Source organism: Alligator sinensis, unplaced genomic scaffold, assembly GCF_000455745.1.
Source record: "Alligator sinensis unplaced genomic scaffold, ASM45574v1 scaffold214_1, whole genome shotgun sequence".
Taxonomy (NCBI): Eukaryota; Metazoa; Chordata; order Crocodylia; family Alligatoridae; genus Alligator; species Alligator sinensis.
Window position 1 is genome coordinate 384,981 of NW_005842623.1, and position 18,895 is coordinate 403,875.

Consider the following 18,895-nt stretch of genomic DNA (forward strand, 5'->3'; position numbering starts at 1 on the left):
GCTTTGGTCACAAATATCCAACATCTCAAACTAACAAATAGCTAAAGTTTCCAGCGTCCACCTCCCTTCTCTTATCACTTTAGTAAATTTTAAACTATTTTAAACCAAATGAATTCTTTGATGTAGTTTGGCATTGAAACTCCTGTGTGTCCATGAAAAGTTCTGGCCTTGAAACAGTTTTGCCTTCAGTAAGGCTTGTTTTTCTCTCCTCTCCAAATGGCAGTAGTGTTTGGTATCTATAGCCAACAGTTTAACAGGCTTCTGCTTACATCTTTGATAGATGTCTTTCATGCCATTATTCTTGAACATTATTATTTTATCTTAACATACCATTAAATTGTTCTCTGTGGTCACACATTGCATTACTGCCATTTATTAATTTGACATGACAAAGGTGTGATTCATATTGTTTTAAGTTTTGTTTTGAAAAGCTGTAGTTAATATTAGGCATATCATTACAGCACAAAGACATTTAACTTGTGTGATTTTTGTGACAGAAGTGCAGGTGCTGCCAGCCAGATTTCATGTGGTTGTTTGAAGTAAATGCTTAATGAACAGACTGTTTTGTCAGGTGATTATGTTGTTACCACTTACATAACCATTACTTCTATTTATGGGTTTCAAAATGCACTGAACAGCTAAAGGAGTCATTTTTATGCACCCTACAACAAGCTTGGCTTGAAGATGTTGCATAGTGACACTAGCTTTCGATAGACAAAGGCAGAATTTCTAAATATTTTTTAAAATACAGTACTAGTCAGTGGTGACCATTTCTCTCTAGTAACAGATTGCAACACCTGAGATATCCTAGGTATTTTATATTTAAATATGGAGAAATATAAATAGATCCAAGTGTTATGGTTACCAGGGAGGAACGTGGGTTATTTAAATAACAATTAAATCATTCTGTTTATATCTGTCCAAAAGGGAAAAATAAGTAAGCAGTATCTTAAGAGTCCTGCTTTTAGGTCCCTTTCACCTTCAGGATCTAACACTGACTCACTGAATACTGGCAGGACTGCTTTTTGTAGGGCAAAACCCATTTCTGATGCACGTGGCTCCTTGGGAGTCATTCAAATACTACACTTGACAAAAATAGTGGTGGTATTCATTATAGATTGGGAGGAAGCAGCAAACTTGCACTCATTTGGCATCCTAATGAATGCATATAACATAAATGCAAAGGAGATCTATACGAGATAAAGCCATTAACAAGAGGGTGTGTGATAAGCAGGTGTGACTGCTTTGCACATCATCAAGTCTGCAAGGCTCCAGAAACCACAGCTTTACTTTGTCTTGGTATCTTATAAAGAAGGAAGAAGCTTGATTTCCCCCACCCCCAAATTTTGCAAAACAAAAAGCATGAAGTGCGCTCACACTCCTAAGTTTCCACTGTTCCTCGTCACATAGGCCCTGCTTCAGCAAAGCATTTCAGCATGCGTTCACCTGAAGTTTGCAGATTTCAGTGGGACGGCTCAATGGTTAAGGTGGAGCACATGTTTAAGCGCCTCTTCATAATGGATTTCAGTAACATTTGTAATGCATCTGTCCCCCTCCCGCCCCCCACACCACCCCCAGGCCTCTTGTATAGCAGTCGCAGCTGACAAATTTGTCAGATAAAATGAGAAATCCATTTGCCAGCTAGTGGAAACTTGTGGGGCTCATTACCACTTTGTCTTACATAATCCTCTATGTTACCTAACAGGGTCAGCCCCCAACTTTAGCGCCTTGAGAAATAACAATCCGAATGCAGTCAATGGAAACTTTGCCATTGGCTTTCATGAAACTGAGATATCACCACTGTTATATAAGTTCCATTCATTTTCACATCCAAAGGTGCACGTTACCCAGGTCTTCTTACCCTCTTAGAGCCATTGCTCTGACCCTTTTACCCCTACACCTTCTGCTATTTACTTTGGCATCTTGGTCAACTATGATGCGACAGTAACGAGCCCCAAAATTGATTCCAAAATGTTGATTTTTCCTACAAGCTATTAATGTAGGTAACCGTAAAAGTGAGTGCTACTGGCATATTAGCAAACATGGGTTGTAATAATGTAGTTGCCATATTGCCAGATGTATTTTGACTTGTTTTAGTAGAAGGAATGTAGTTACTAAAGACTTATTATTAGAACACCTAAAAGTCTGCTAGGTACAACAGAGACAAAATAACGGAGAGTCGTTCCCTACAATAAGTATTTATAGTGCAGGTGAAGAAAAGGTGAAGTGAAAACAGAAGGGAAAACAGTGCACACATGATGGTGTCAGGTACCTTTACATCCAGCCTGATAGAAACACGCTGTTCCTGAGACATGAATTTGTGAGGTTTTTTTATGATAGCTGTTTTTTTTGTGTTTTGAAAAACTGAACCCACTCTGTCTCCTATTGTAAAAGGGAAGTTTTGTAGGAAATATTATTTAAAAAGGACATTGTCAAGTGCATTTTCATACTTATTAGAAATAATAACATTACAAACTTGTTCATAATAACCCCTTGGAAGTTTAAAAATGAAAACTGCCACCGTTTCAGTGTCCCTCCTCTCCATTTCACTTGGATATTAGTTTGTCATTATAGGGTTACTCATGAGTGTTGTGCTTTTTGGCATTGATATATTTTTCAGAAAAAAGAATTGAAGCATTTGTTTTGAAAAAAGAAAAACACATTTAAAGAATTACATGGACTTTGCAAACAGATATAAGAAAATAAAAGGTAGGTCAAGTTTTGGGCCTACAAACCTGACAGTGTCCCTTTAATTTTACCAATGATGTTATATTTGCGAAAAGTTCATGATTATAATATGCTAAGAGGTGACAGACAAATGAAAAAGGATATTGTTAACCTTAATTAATAGCTGGTCTTGCTCTCAGGCATTTTTTTTTTTGTGATGTCAGTGAATAATGGCTTCAAATGACATGACAGCCTGCTTTGACATCTTCTCTTTTTGTTATTTGTGAAATAGGATTATTTTACTTGTAGGTTATTTTAAGTAGGATAGTTGCTAAGAAAGTGATTAATATGAAGGAGCAGTACCTAGCATACAGGTGGGTTTGCTAAGGACCCAGGAGAATATTGCTTTTAAGCATCCTGTAGTGAGTAGGTCTGCCTCTTGTTTGAGTTATTTGAAAGAAATACCTCCGCTGAAATTTGCTGTGCAGTCTTAGGCCACAGCAGTGGTAGCTACATATGTTTGTTGGGGGTTTTCTTTAGCAAATTTGGGTTTCTCATTACTCATTGGATGTTTTATTAAGTTAAAAATTATTTTAAAATGAATTATTTGGATTAGTGTCAGGACTGGACTGATGATTTATAGGGCCACCTGCTGCTGGAGGAATGAGGGAAATTGGTCAAGAGCTGCCTTCCTCTCCAATCTTGGTGCCGGAGCTGGCAACGAGACCATTAATTCCCCAGCATGTGTGAGGTCCCAGGTAGACACTCACACTGCTTGTGCATTAGGCTGACCCCTATCGTATGATCTAACTGAAAGCTGGCTTTGCTTTTTTATGATTTTTACATAATGAGCTAGGCTTTAAAAAGTCACCCTCCCAATTCTCAAATCGAAAAATCATGATTATGCGCCTATATGCAGTGGCTTCTCTTTTTTTATGCGTAGCCACTGGCGAGTGCACGCATATTATCTCCTGGTACGATTTCTCTTTTATTTTAGAAAGGTACTTGACACAGTAGCACGTCATGGTGCTAAAACTATTGCCTCAATGATCATCTGTATTGATGAGCCAGTGACAGTCGATCTGCTGTGTCAATGCGATCGAATTTTGCGCTCTTAGCAAAAAAATGAAAATTTAAAAAAATCCCAAAACAACCCCTGCAGGCATATCTTTTACTTTAAATACATTTAGATAACATTAAGGGCATGGCTTATAACCACCAAAACCAACAAACTCAGAGTTAAGGCTTCTCACTTCATCTCCAGTGCACACAAGGGTGCCTGGCTTTTCCAGCACGAGTGGTACAGGAGATTACACACTGTCCTCAGATCCCCACAACACCTAGGCAGAAAGTTTGCCACATGACTGCTGCCGAATATTCCAGGTATGTTACGTTCACAATGCACCTGCTGTGCTGCCGAACGCGCCGGGAATGTCTTAACATACCATTGAGTTCAGTGGAATGTTAATGGACGACGGCAGCCCAGCAGGTGTGATGGAAAAGTTGCAACGAAAGGGGAAAGGGTAAGGATTCAGTGAGAAGCTTTAACTTTGAATTTCCTGGCTTTTGTGAGCAAGAGTCGGGCCCTTAATGTTGTTTTAATGTATTTTTTGTGTTTAATTTTTAGTAAAAATTTGAACACGATCCAGGCTACAGAGGTTGCAGTGGATAAGAAGTTAAAAAGCTTTGGTTCGAGATTACAGGAGGCTGCAAGAGAAATTAAAGACATGGAAATGAGGATCGAGTGACAGGATGCTATTTTGCCTCAGAATACTGAAGATTGTAAAGCATTGAGAAATCGAATTCATGACCCTGGAAATCAAGCTCAGATTAAGAAATGTCAGGTTGGTAGGGGTTCCTGAAAGTTTGGAGCTAGGATAAACTGAGATTTGTTTGTTTTTTTGTTTGTTTTTTCCATAATGCATTTCAAAGGTGCTGGGTTCTGGGGATGGATGGTTTTAATATTCTTTTACCTGTATAATGTGTCATGATCTGTCACATTCTTTAGAAAGCCAACTGAGCCGAATTGGCTTTTAAATCTGAGTTCAGCGTTTGCAGTTGCAGGATCCAATTTTTATCTAGACTACGGTTTTTGTCCTTTGACATTGGATTGCATGTTTTACTGTTAATACAAGCATGGAAAATATTGCTGTTGTGTACATGTTGCTTTATCCTGCTACTTGGAGGATTTGCTGTAGAAACCAGACACGTGGTGCACCGTGACCTTTCTAGATAAGAAACAGACAGAATGTACGCACATTGTAGAAGAAATAGTTTTTTGTTCAGAAGCCTGATTCATAGTGAAACTGTGTCTTTTCAAATGTAAACTTTAAAAAATACTGCCACTGTGATTAAGTTACTGTAAATTTACTTAAGTGTTATTATCTGTACTTCAGTGATATGGCATTTGTGGCTGAAAAGTTGTGCAACGGGAAATCTAGACTTAAGGTTTGGGAGGTTTTAGCAAGCAAAGGAAATAACTGTGTTTTTCATGGTCAAGGTCACTGGGTAGGTTTGAGTTCTTAAGGCACCACTGGGCACTCCCAGTCTGAGGTTTTGTAGGGTAAAAGTGAACTTCCAGTTATTATCATTGCCTTTTCTTTTATATAGTGGGCCTGTGTCAGGTCTGGCACTTAACACCAATATTAAGTAGGGGTAACTCAGTTAAAATCCACAAAGATACAGTGAAATAAATGAAAGCAAAACCAAGGACTTGTCTCTGTGTTGTGCTTTCACGTTAGTATTGCAAAACTAAAGCAGCTCAGGGGAGTGACTTGCATTATACTCTGGTTTTTTCACTGTCCGTTGTTTTGGTATCAGTGTTACAGTTTCCCATTATTTCTGGCAAGGAGATACAAAGAATCTGCTTGGTCTCTCAGGTTCCAGGCTGGGAGTGCTGGACTGCCAGTTGTGGGAGGGAAAAAATCCTTTCTTTTTGTGACTAGATCATAAGAAATTCATTCCATGTTGAACCTCAAGCCATATTTGACAGTTACCTTCCAAAGCGTAATTGTATTTTATGTTTATTGCCCTTTAGTTTCTGTCTGTAAGACGCTTTATTTTGAGGGCATTTTTGAGTCCTGGGAAAATGTATAATAGAGCTGTACAAATAAGTTCCCATTAAAGAGCAAAAATAATTAACTGGTAATGGTAATAATATGGTGGTGTTATAAACTGTATATTAATACATTGTGTATTTTATCCTGTATTTGCATGTGATACGTTAAGAACTACTGCTAAAATCCAGGATAGCCTGTTGTCCATTATAGGCGATACAGATCTTTATTGTAAGGTAGCTCAACACAACATAGGTTTGTTTCGAACATAGTTTTTTAGCTGATGTTACATATTTGTTATTGAAATGAACTCTGAAATTTTCTGCTGTCTTGCCACGGGGGAGACTCGGTGTAGTGCATAATGGGAACTGACGTATTTGGTCTTTTTTTGAGAGAGAAACGTTTTTCCATGAGCATCATATCCAGGGCAAGCATTGGTGGTGGATTCCTTACTGTCTGAAATGCCTGACTGTTGTTCCATGATTAGCACAGTGTTTGTTCACTAGCATGATCGGTCTGTTTGGAAGACACTGGGGCTGGATACAGACATTTGAAAAGCCCAAGGTGGCATCAGTCTAAGTTGCATGATTTTCTGTAAGCAGCGTAGTTTAGATCGGTAGCAAAAGAAAGACGCATTAACCCTTTGGTGGTGGGGAGCAAATCTTAGACCAGCAAATCTTAGGCCATTTTTAAACCAGTCTATTTGTGCTGAACTTCTGTTCTGTTATGGGTATAGATGAGTTTGTTGTGCCAAACTTCTGTTCTGTTGCAGGTATAGACCAGTTTCCAATCACTTATATTGGTAAAAGTAATGTCTGTACCTGGCCTAGGAGAGAATGAAAAAGGATCAAATTATGCTTGCTTGGTGATGAAATAGGGTTAATAAAATTCCCTTGTGCTAATTCCCTTTTGCCTTAAGCTTGCAAGATCCTTTTGCTATTTGCTACTTGTCAACTATCTAGTTAAGTAGCACCCCCTCACACCCAAGTGTCTTTGTTTTTCCAGCCACACACAGTTTCAGGGTAGAAGTGGTTGTCTCCTTTTTTTTTTTCTCTGACCGGCCTATTGTTTTCTCTTTCAATAGAGAAGTGTGTGTGTGTGTGTATATATATATATATACACACATACATATATATATGTGTGTGTGTGTGTGTGTGTGTGTGTATACACACACACACATATATTTCTGTCTATATCCCCATAGGACCTCAGTCTGTCGACTGATGTCAAGGATGAGTCCCAACTGGAGGTCCACTCACCCACGTCCTTGCCTGCCATGACTTGGTGTTTATAGGAGTAGATTCAGTTCCTGGGCATGTAGTTCTAGTTGATTGTCGTCCACTGTCCTATGTTCCTGAGGGCTCCACCCTCGCCCGTTCCACCAGGTATCAAATCGTCCTTTTGTCAACGTTTGGCCGTCAGGTTCTCTCCCGGGGGCCTCTGTCAAAAAAAAGAAACCAAGCGCTCCCGTCCTGCATTATCGTTCCCCTGTCTTTTTGAAAAAAAGAAAAAAATATATATTCAGTGAGGTCACTTTCTCCTTCACCTGTTCCCGTCTTTATGGCAGCTCTTCATGAGCCTCTTATTGGGATCATTACAATCCCCTCACCCCACTGGGTCTGCCATTGATAATTTGTCTTTGCACCCTTTTTAGAGTCTTAATGGTACCTTTCTTCCGGAGTGCCCCTCTATTAGGATTTTTACGGTACCTTCCCCAGCCAGGCTGCAGGCAAGCAGTTGCTGGTAGTGCCACTGCACCAGGCCTTCCTGCAGTCTGCTCTGGGCAGCTCCTTGTCTGCAGGGGCCTCCTGCCCGCTCTCCAGTTTTCCTGCAGCATTGCTCTTCCTCTTCCGGTCCTGTGCTCTCCCCCCTGCCTGCTCTGGGCTCTTCTTTATAGCGAGGTTTGAATTCCCGGCCCCTGCCCTTCAGAAACACCTTGTTAAGGAGTATTTCTGCCAGGCCCTTTGGGACTGGGGCAGCTGCTTCTGTCTTTGGCCAGTGCTCCTTTGCCCCCTGTGGCTCTCTCCCTCTCTCTCGCACACTACTGAATAGAAGATTTTAAAAAATCTAGTAAAATTCAATAGAAATTCTGTCCAGAAAAACATTCTAGGTGGCTTCCAAGCTGTAAAGCAGCACAAGTATGGGAATAGTTTGCATATCGCATAGATTTAGATCTTTGTTTTAAGCAGTTTCTTCTTCAAAGGTTAAGTTTTATAAGCACATAAATAGTTTAAATAATCATACAACGCTATAGTGTTTATTAACAATGTGCCCTGGGTAATGTGTAGCTGCCAAAGACTTACTTGTGACTTTGTCACACTCTCTTAATCATTTCCTCCAACCCCATAAACCACCTCCACTCTACAGGGTAGATAGAGGTTGCTGAGTACGGGCCGGTGGCATAGCTCCACGCTAACTCAATTCCTTGGCAAGCTTGTCTTGCAGGGCAGAGCAAGGAGCCACCTTTTTCTTCAGTCACTTGCAGAGAGCAACCTAATAAGACTTGCTTCTGCCCCTCTAGCTCAACTCCTGTGACCTGTGATGCAGGTAATCCATGCATGAGTGGATGACTTATGTGTCCTTTCACGTTCTTACATTAAGTTTAACTTGAATTGTTTAAAATTAAACAATTGCAGAGCATTTTAAACTGACACCAACACAAATCCAGAGAGATGTTAATGGCTGTATTGAGAACTTCTGGCCTGCTTCTGCTTGAAACATTTCATATTGCACATACTGTAGGAGAAAACCCCCAGTTCCTTGCTCAGTATATTTTTATCTTTGGAAAAAGTCATTTTGTATTTCTGTTCTATAAATGCAGCAGTTCAATACAATTTCCTCAATTATGTTTGCATAGTTATAATTTCAGTACAATTGGAAAGATGCTCTCAAAGCATTTTCATTGTGTTTCATAAACATTCTCTTGAAAATTATACTTAACTATCTGGAATCTTAAAAATAGAGCCTGTACAATTCACTCTTTTTTTCCTACTGTATTCAACATGTATCATTTGTCTGTTATCATCTGTTTGTTCCAAGATGGAGATCCTGGATTTATATGGCGAGAGATGGGGGAGTATGGATTTTAATAAAGTCATACAGAGGAATTTTATGAATTCTGTAAACTTAAGAAGCTTTTAGGTCAGTTTTGAGCCAGTGAACTTTGACATTGGATCTTCAGCAAATCAAACATGATTGCATTCATTATTTTTAAATGTGATTTTAGTCTCAGCAGATCATCGTCATCTGTGTACATGTAAACAACAATCCTCACCATATCCCATAATTTCTACTCTGTGGGGCCCCAGGAGTATTTTACTCATCCTGTCTTGAGTTTGCAAAGATGTGGAATCTCGTCAGAATACAAATCTTGGACGGGATGGCACAGATGCTACTCAGTACTGCTGTAGGATCCTCACCTCATCAAAATGCACGCCTTCGCTGTCTTCAGCAATTCAATATCAGATCTTGAATCTGCCCTATGACAGTGCATTTTCTAGCTGTCCTACAAATGCATAAGCACAAACCAAGCAGGTGATTGCTTCTAAGCACTGTCTTATCTTCTTTATTATAGTGTTTGACCAAGAAAAAGATCAATTCCTATTTTACTGGTGTTCACATCTTGAAATCTTTTTTCTTCCACCAGACAAACACAGAGAGATACTTGAATCTGCTTTTTGTAAAATGTATTATGTTGATGTAAAATACCTTTTTTTCTCTGTTGCATCACAGGCATTCGACCTCCGATCATGAATGGGCCCATGCACCCGCGCCCTTTGGTAGCGTTGCTGGATGGCAGGGATTGCACAGTAGAAATGCCTATTTTGAAGGATGTTGCCACAGTGGCATTTTGTGACGCTCAGTCCACGCAAGAAATTCATGAAAAGGTAATGCCATGGAATAACTGTGATTAAGATACCTAGTCCATTTTAACAATACACTCATCTAAACGGTATATTGGTTAACTCTTCAAGATATCCAGCTTGAACTGTAGTTAGGCAAATTTCAGATGGATGGCAAATGGGACAAAAATATCTTTCTAGAGATGCATTTCTATATAGTGTGATCCTAGCTCTGACCTATTGCGTACAGCAGAACTGCATTTGTAGACAAACTGCATTAGCTCAGAGACAGTAATTAGAAAAGATTACTATAAACTCTTTTGATGAAAAGCCAAGTATTGGTTTTATGTTGGATGTATTGAGAACTTATGGAGCAATATTCCCCACAATGCACTGAGCCCTCAGATTTGGAAACCAGGCTCTGAAGGGAGGAAAGCAGCAGATCATTGACTAGTAATAGGTAGGTAGCAGTTGAGGAGGAGCAGGGAGGGGGGCAGTAAGCTATGAGAGAATCTCATCTTCCCTGAAGATCAGAAAGAGATACAGTGGGAGGCTAAGGTAGACACAAATACTAACGTGATGGCCAGGTGAGATTGGCACACGTAAGTGTCTGTATATGCTGCTATGATTGTGCATCCGGAAACTATTCCAAGCTAAATGTGGCCCAAATGTTATGGCTACTTACTAAATTGCACCAATATTTTTGCTCTCTCCCAGTGCATTGTTCGACTTGTCCCACGCTATTTACTGTAACCTTTAGGCTTGTAACAGCTAATGGCTCCTTTTCAAGTGCTCTGCAGTAGACTGAGCCCATAACAGTTTAAACTATTAATTTTATTTACTCTTTACATTTTTATAAAATATAGCACTAATAAACATTTTAAAGGCTGGTGTATTTCTATGATGAAAAGCCTAATCCTTTCTCAGAAAGTTTTATGTTAAAAATAGCTGCTTGAAAGTAAAAGCAATCATTTCCTGTCAGCTTTTTAAGTGAATGAGCTTATTTTATATGGTCCCTTTCTCCTCATCAGCATTGTTCTAATAGGATCAAAATGCATTTAGAAACAGGATGTTTATTCTGAAAAGGAGTCTTTCTGTTATTTTAAGCTCTTCATAAGTAGAATGTGTAAAGGAAAATTTTAAAGCAACCTTAAAGTTGGTGGGGGGGAGGTTAGAGAGAAGCCAGAGGATGGATAGTGTGCTAGCTGTTTTGCAGACTAGGAATTCTTCATTCTTATTGTGTTTTAGGGGAAATGTTCAACCAAAGGAATAACTACGTACTTCTCAAGTACTACATATAGTTTTTCCGTGATATCTGATGTAGATTCTTGGACTTCCTGTCTAACAGCAACTTGTATTGGAGTCTGTGATTGTTAGAACCGTTATCGGGAATGATCTTGGAGAGTTTTTCTGCACCGTCATTGTTGCCATAGATCCTGTAACTCAAGTTTTCTTTGTTTTCTTAGACATAAAATAACTTTAGAAAAACTAAAGAAAGGAGTCTCTGCTCTGTGTGCTTCTTTCTTCAGGATATATATCACTTCCCCACAGAATACAAGCAATTAAAAAAATGTACTTCTGTAGGACCTTCCTTTTAAAGAGAGAGGTGAATGATTAGTTAAGGGCATCATTGGTAAAATTATAGACCTGATCCAATTCTCTTTCTCCATACATTTTAACAGAATCAATGATTTTTTGGAAGAAACCTCGGTTCATATCAACTCAAACATGTCCTGAAATGTATGTTAGATCACAAGCTTTGGTTCTTTAACAATAGTATGACATAAACTGAGACGAAGAGAAATGATTTATAGATGCTAGGGTCAGAAGGGAGCTCAATAGGTCATCGAGTCTGACCCCCTGCCCTGGGCAGGAAAGAGCGCTGGGGTCAGACGACCCCAGGCAGGTGCTTGTCCAGTCTCCTCGTGAAGACCCCCAAGATAGGGAACAGCACCACTTCCTTTGGAAGCTCGTTACAGATTCTGGCAACCCTTACTGTGAAGAAGTTCTTTCTAATGTCCAACCTAAATCTGCTCTCTGTCAATTTGTGGCCATTGTTCCTAGTTACTCTAGGGGGTCACCTAGTAAATAGAGCATCTCCTATTCTGTGCTGCCTTCCCCTGATGAATTTATAGGCAGCCACAAGATCACCTCTCAGCCTTCTCTTGTGAACACTAAAGAGATCTAGGTCCCTCAGACTCTCCTTATAGGGCCTCTGACCATACGATTGGCCTCCTCTGGACCCTCTCAAGATTCTCGGCATCCCTCTTGAAGTGCGACGCCCAAAACTGGATGCAGTTCTCCAACTGTGGACTGATCAGTACTGCATAGAGGGGAAGCATCACCTTCCTGGACCTGTTTGTCATGCATCTGCAAATGCATGATAAAGTGCAGTTACCCTTGTTGATCACTTCAGCACATTGACAACTCATGTTCATCTTGGGGTCAACTATGACTCTAAGATCCCTTTTTGCCCCTGTGTTGCTGAGAAGGTCATCCCTCAGCCTGTACGTGTGTTGGTGGTTCTTTTTGCCCAGGTGCAGCACTTTGCACTTGTCTTTGTTGAACTGCATCCTGTTTTGTTCTGCCCATTTTCCAACCTGTCCGGATCCACCTGGATCCATTCCCTACCCTCTGTGTTAACTTTGCCCCATAATTTGGTATCATCTGTGAACTTGTACAGGGTGCTCTCCACGCTCGCATCCAAGTCACTGATAAAGACATTGCATAGCACTGGTCCAAGGACTGAGTCTTGCAGAACTCCACTGCCTACATCCTTTCAGGTCAACATCGACCCATCCACCACCACTCTCTGGGTGCAACCCCTAAGCCAATTTGCCACCCACCACCTGACCGTGTAATCATCTACATCACGGCCTGTCAGTTTATTTACAAGAACAGAATGATACCGTAACGAAGGCCTTCTTAAAGTCTAGGTAGATGACATCTACCTCAACTCCTGCATCTAAGCATTTTGTGACCTGGTCATAAAAATAAACAAGGTTTGTCAGGCAGGATCTACCTGCAGTGAATCTCTGCTGATTTCCTTTCAGCATTATTTCCCCTGCTGGGCTCCCACAGATGTGATCCTTAATGATTTTTTCCAGAGTTTTCCCAAGGATAGGCCAGTTAGGCTCACCTCTATAGTTTCCCGGCTTCTCCTTCCTCCCCTTCTTGAAAATAAGGATCACACTGGCCCTTTTCCAGTCCTCTGGGACCTGAATGGAGCACCACAAGTGCTCAAACAACCATGCCAGCGGTTCTGCTATGACACTGGCCAATTCCTTCAGCACCCTTGGATGAAGATCATCTGGGCCTGCTGATTTGAACACATCCACTCCCTCCAAGTGCCCTTTCATTAAGTCAGCACTAACAGTTGGTGGGTTGGTGTCCCTCCTGTGTCTATCTATGATCCAATTGGGAGATTTGTCTTGGTCTGTGTCTAGGAATACAGATGCAAAGAACTCACTGAGGAGCTCAGCTTTGTGATTCCTTTTTAATTACACTTGAAACAAATGTTTTGTTTCAGCGTTTGCAACACAGACATGTCAACATAATGTTTTAAAACAGTTATTGAACTAGAAACGGGCTATAAACAAATGTAAGATTTACTGTTGTGTTTGCATTGTCTGATTTGAGAGAAATGCAGAAAAATATACTGTAAATATTTTATTCTTTTATTTCAAACAATCATCATAGAAAAAGTTACTGGGGCTAAAAGCTGGATCTTTTTAGACATATAAGACACTAGAAGCATTTGTGATGGCAAAGAGCATGTACTTCAGATATAATTATTATTAGATGCCACCACTCCACGCATTAGGTGGACTGGCTGTTAGTGTTGGCACCTGCACTATGCAGACTTTCCGGTGTTTCCTTTATTGAAATGCAGTCAAATATTGTTGACTTCTTATACCTGCAAATTGGAGGTCTCCTACCCAATATAGAGGGTTTTTTTAATGAGAAATACCAAATTTATTTTTTCTAATCAGTGATCCATGAGGAAGAGACATTCCAGATCTTAAAGTGCTCAAAGGGGCATTTGTTTCAAATTGTAGCTTGAAAGGGGCACTCGAATGACCGAAATCTGATAAGGAACTCTAATGGCCTTTTAGTGACCGGTGATGAAAAGGTCAAAGTTCAAATCTGTGGTTTTGAAGTATTCAGCATTGCATAATGAACTGTTGTAAGAAATCTCAATTCTTGGCTTGGTAGCACCACTGAGATGAATTGTAGCACTCAGTAAGAGCCCAGTCCTTTAAGGTGCTGAGTGCATTTCATATCTATTGTAGTGAAATTTGCACCCATGCAATGTTAGAAAGGCATTAACATTATGTATAAAGACATGGTGCTGCTATTGCTATTTTATTAATTGTGGGTATTGTTATTGTCCCAATGAGGTCCTGGTCTGGTTGGAGCTGGACATTACACAAAAATAATGCACAGTATTACTGTATTTCTGTTTTCAAAAGTTACAAAAATGAACATTATAAGTTGTCTATTTTAAATAATGTAATGTTCAGCACTTAGTGAATACATATTTCTGGCTATATAACATGCCATCTGTCACTGGCCTACCAGTTATTCAGTTGTTCAAAATTTGCCATCTATACCATATTTTCTCACATATAACCTGCACCTTTTTTCCCCAAGCCAGCTGCAGAAAATTGGGGTGTGCATAATATGGCAGGAAGGGTCCCCAGAGTCTGGACATTTGGCAATAGGGGGGCAGACTGATGGCAGCATTAATTGCCATGGCTCCCCTGCCACCAAATGTCTGGTCCCAGGGGAGCTCCCTCTTGTATCAAATGCCAAATCAGGTTGGGGTGGGGGACTGAGAGAGCCGCACACTGGTTCTGGAGCCATGTGCTGGGTTAGAACTGGCACACCAGTCCGGGAGCGTTCTGGATTGGCCCCAGCATGTGGCTCTGGAGCCAGTGAACAGGGTTGGCTAGGAAGGGGCTGGCTGCAACAGCTCTGGAGACAGCATGGAGGGTTGGATCCTGCCTGGCCAATGCTACACACTGGCCCTGAAGCTTCTGTGGCCAGACTCTGCCCTAGCTCTATTTCCATTGCACTGCCTTACCACCTCCACAGTCAGATTGGGCCCAGCACCATCATGCAGCCCCAGCCCTAGCCCCACCATGCAGCGCCTGGTTCCCAAGTCTTCATATCCAGCACATCACTTCCAAGCCCCCAGCCCTGGCATGCAGCCCCTAGCCTCCAAGCCCTCAGCCCTAATGTATAGCTCCCAGGCTTCAACCCGCAATACCAGAGCACTGGTACTTACTTACCCCTACCTGGACTTCATGCTAAAATGATTTTTTTTTTAATTGTGGGGACTTGAACAAATAGGGTGCATATTATGCTCAGGGCATGGTATGTGTAAGAATATGGTATTATCCTTATACTGAATATAGGTATTTACAAGAAACCGCTTGAAGATAGGAGGAAAGAGACTGAGAGAAAGACATGCTAGAAAACCAAGGAGCAAAGAAGAATTTGCTGATCTCAGAAAAACTCTTTTTCTTTATTGAAAGCAGAACATGACATTCATTTCTGTTTCAAGTACTTCTTTTTTTGTCTTAAAAGCTTTCTTAAAATGGGATCTAATAGAAAAGCAGGAGAAGAGGCCTTTTGCCACTGAGGTGCTAAGTGAAAAGACTGGAGATTTGAAGAGGGATTTGAAAGAGGAGATTTCAGTTGACTGGCACACGCAGTACAGGGAAATTGTGTAGGAGCAACATAAAAAAGGCATGGGATTAAATGTGGATGGACAAGATAAGGGAAAGAACAGGGCATAAAAGGGTGAGTAGGGAGAAATAAGAGCTGAAATATGAGAGGCAAGCAGTTGTGGAGCCTTGAGCAGGAAGGTGAGGAGCCTTGAGAGGGATTCTGCAGAGACACAATAGAACATTATTGGGGTTGCAGCATTTTAGTTGAGACGGATGGGAAGGAGAAAAGCTGAAAGAGAAGGACTTAAGAGGTTGTGCAGGAAATAGGATCTAAGCATGAATCTGGGCTTTTACAATGAAGACAGACAGGGAAGGTAAGCAAAATGATTGAAAGAGAGTTTGGGATGCTGACCCCTGCTGATGTAGCCTATTCTGCCTTCAGCCTTGCCTGCCCCGTAGCCTAGTTTAAACACTCTAAGTCTGAGAGGTGCTTAGTATTCAGGTGTTCTGCTTCCTGGGAGTGCATTAACCACTGCGTTATTGGGCAAAAGTTGGATACTAGTGGCACTAGTGCCCCCCTTCTGAAGGAAATGCTGCTGTCAGAAGCAGTGGTTCAGGTGGACCTCTCTCCTCTGAGGGACTAGACCCAACAGGATGTCTTTCATCTTAGTTGGCAGGATCTGGCAGGATGGGGTGTACTAGGCAGCACAGTGGCACGGTGCGCCAGTGCCTACATAGGTAGAGTAAGATTGCACCTTGAGCTAGAAGTGTATCGTTGGGACAAGTGGAGCCAAAAGCCTTTGATGTTTGAAGGTAGAATAAGATCTAGGCCTTTTGAATCAAGTAAGGTGGAAAATGTGATAACTGGGGCTTAGATTAGTTACATTTTGCATTTAGCTGGGGAGACCCAGTTTAGTCTCATTCAGCTGTAAAATAATGTTATGAGATTGATGATTAAACAAATCAAGAACAGAATTCACATCACATGTAACTACAGGGACTAAGGGCCTTGTTACACCGTAAGCTATGAGACACGCAAATGTTGGTTGGTGTTAGTGCCAGCTCAAGTTTGGAACAGCGACATTTCAAGCCAACAGGGGCTTGGGGGACTGAAAAGTAAGAACCACCACCTCTCCCATTCTGGGCTCCCCCACCGACACACACACCTGGGGCTCCCCTCCTGGTCCTCAGATTTCCGTCCTTCCCCATGCTGTGCCCCCACCTACTTCTGGCTGCCTGGCTATCTGTCCCAGGGAGCAGGTAGGGAATGGTTAATGCTACCTGCCCAGCTGCTGCTCTGCAATCCAGAGTAGCAGGGGCTGTGGCTGGGCAGGCAGGTTAACCCTGGGCAGCCACAAGTAAGCAGAGGGGACGGGTCAGTGGGAGGGGATCTGGGCTGCAGTGAGCAAGGGGGGTGCAGTGGGCCTGATCTAGGCCATCAGGGCAGGAGGGACAGGTGAGGAGTTTACACTGAGGTATAGCATAGAGTTGGCTACACCTTAGTGTTACAGAAGCTGGGTAGCATGAATCAGAGATAATCCTGCTCTGGAGTGGTGTAACTTTAAGTTGCACCGAATCATAGAAAATTAAAATTGGAATGGACCCCAGGAGATCATCTAGCCTGCACAAGGCCACTGCCACCGCTGTCATCCATCACCCTGCGCCACCGCTCCCTGTGCAGCTGCTGCAATGCCCCCCAACCCCCTGCTCAAAGCAGGACCATCCCCAACTATATCATCCCAGACAAGGATTTGTCTAGCTGGGTCTTAAAATCCTCCAAGAATGGAGATTCCACCTCCTCTTTGGGTAACCTCCTCCAGTGTTTTACTACCTTCCCTGTGAGTCTTTCCTAATGTCTAACCTAAACTTCCCTTGCTGCAACTTGAGACCGTTGCTCCTTGTTCTGCCATCTTCACCACTGAGAACAGTCCATCCTTTGTAACCACCCTTTATGTAGTTGAAGGCTGTTATTAAATCCCCCTTCTCCAGACTAAGACTAAATAAACCCAGTTCCCTCAGACTCTCCAAAGTCATATACCCCAGCCCCCTAACCATTTTCATTGCCCTCTCCAATTTGTCCACATATTTCTAGTGGGCAGGGGGCAAAACCGGACACAATACTGAAGATGTGGCCTCATCAGTGCTAAATAGAGGGAAATAATCACTTCCCTCAATCTGCTAGCAATGCTCCTACCAACGCAGCCCAGTATGCTGTTAGCCTTCGCAACAAGAGCACCCTATCAGCTTATCTTCATCTTATTGTCTACTGCAGGGGTTTTCAACCTTTTTTGAGCAGTGTAACCCCGGCGGCCAGTCAAGGAGCGGGGTTGGTGGGGTAGGTAGCGGCAGCTGGTTGTGGAGACGGGGTGGGGGCATTGCAGCAGCCGCACACGGAGCAGTGGCGCAGGGTGATGGATGACAGCGGTGGCAGCGGCTGCGTGCAAGCTTCTCGCCCTGCAGCTGGCTGGCACCTGTTTGGCCCACAGAGGGGCGCCACTGCCCTTGCCCCACCCCAGCCCTGCTCCTATGAGGTGGAGGCGCTCCATCCCCACCCACCCATGTGTACCCCCTAGGATCTTTCCGAGTACCCTCAGGGGTACACATACCCCTGGTTGCCAACCCCTGGTCTACTGTAACCCCCAGGTCCTTTTCTGCAGAGCTGCTGCTTAGCCAATTGATCACAAGCCTGTACCTCTGCAAGGGATTGTTCCATCCTAAGTGCAGGACTTTGTATTTGTCCTTATTGAACCTCATGAGATTTCTTTTGGTCCAGTTATCCCATTTTCTAGGTCTCTGTGAATCCTAGCCCTTCCCTCCAGTGTATTTAAATTTCTTTTACCTATGCATGGTCATGTGTTTTCCTACCAATGAGTTGGCTACTGAATTTTGTAGTTTTTCAGTCACTGGAATACCATCCTAAAAGTCAAATAACTTATCTTTGATTTACCTTCCAACACATAAGCTCACAGAAAATAAATTACTAGGATTTGGATGCTCACTTGAAAAAGCGACTATATAATATCCCATGACACATATTCCAAACATCAACATGGATTAAATGGATTCCACTGGAAAGCACCTGCTAAATCTCACTGTCCCTGTCAAAAGAACAAAACAAAATCATTTTTACAGGGATGTTTTATTTCCATATTTTTGCTTTAAGTTAAAAGTTCAAGAGGCTTAAAAGCTTATTTTTTAGTTTGAATTCCATGTTATAAGACTCCAACAGTCTTAATGAGTATTTTTCTATTTAGAACTTTTTTAAAATGATATTTTTCTAATCATTATGAGTCAAACTAAAATTACCTTAGAGGAACATTTTCATAACAGAACAAAACCAAGTTTTAATAATAAACAAAGAACTAGTGGTTGCTACTTTTGTTCTCGAATGTCTTTGATATCCTCTTTATATCTCTCACTTGTGTTCGAATAAAAGACCTTCACTCCAGTTTCAGCATCTTCTCTCTGCTAGCTAAGTGAAGCTATAATACTGCACTTGTAACATTCACTATTGTGTACATTAATGTAATAGATGCAGCATTATAAATGTACTTCAGGATTAAAATCTTGGAGTGTGGAGTTTGAGAAGTAATCCTTCCTTCTCCCTCTCATAAATTCAAATTCCCCAGAGAATTTTTACCTAGGAGCTCACCTG

The 18,895-nt window shown here is 41.7% G+C and overlaps 1 protein-coding gene across 11 annotated transcripts in view; it reads left to right on the forward strand.

Annotated features, from left to right (window-relative positions):
* Window positions 1–18,895, forward strand: part of CTBP1 (C-terminal binding protein 1) — a 434,128-nt gene that overhangs the window by 372,482 nt on the left and 42,751 nt on the right. For 4 of the 11 annotated variants that reach the window (XM_006033348.3, XM_006033349.3, XM_025215122.1 and 1 more), the window contains one exon: window positions 9,456–9,610. In XM_006033348.3, the coding sequence (XP_006033410.1) occupies window positions 9,456–9,610 (155 nt within the window). Of the gene's footprint in view, window positions 1–2,620; window positions 2,710–4,294; window positions 4,512–9,455; window positions 9,611–18,895 lie in introns of all 11 variants that reach the window. The other 7 variants (XM_025215127.1, XM_006033351.3, XM_025215128.1 and 4 more) reach the window with 3 other exon arrangements.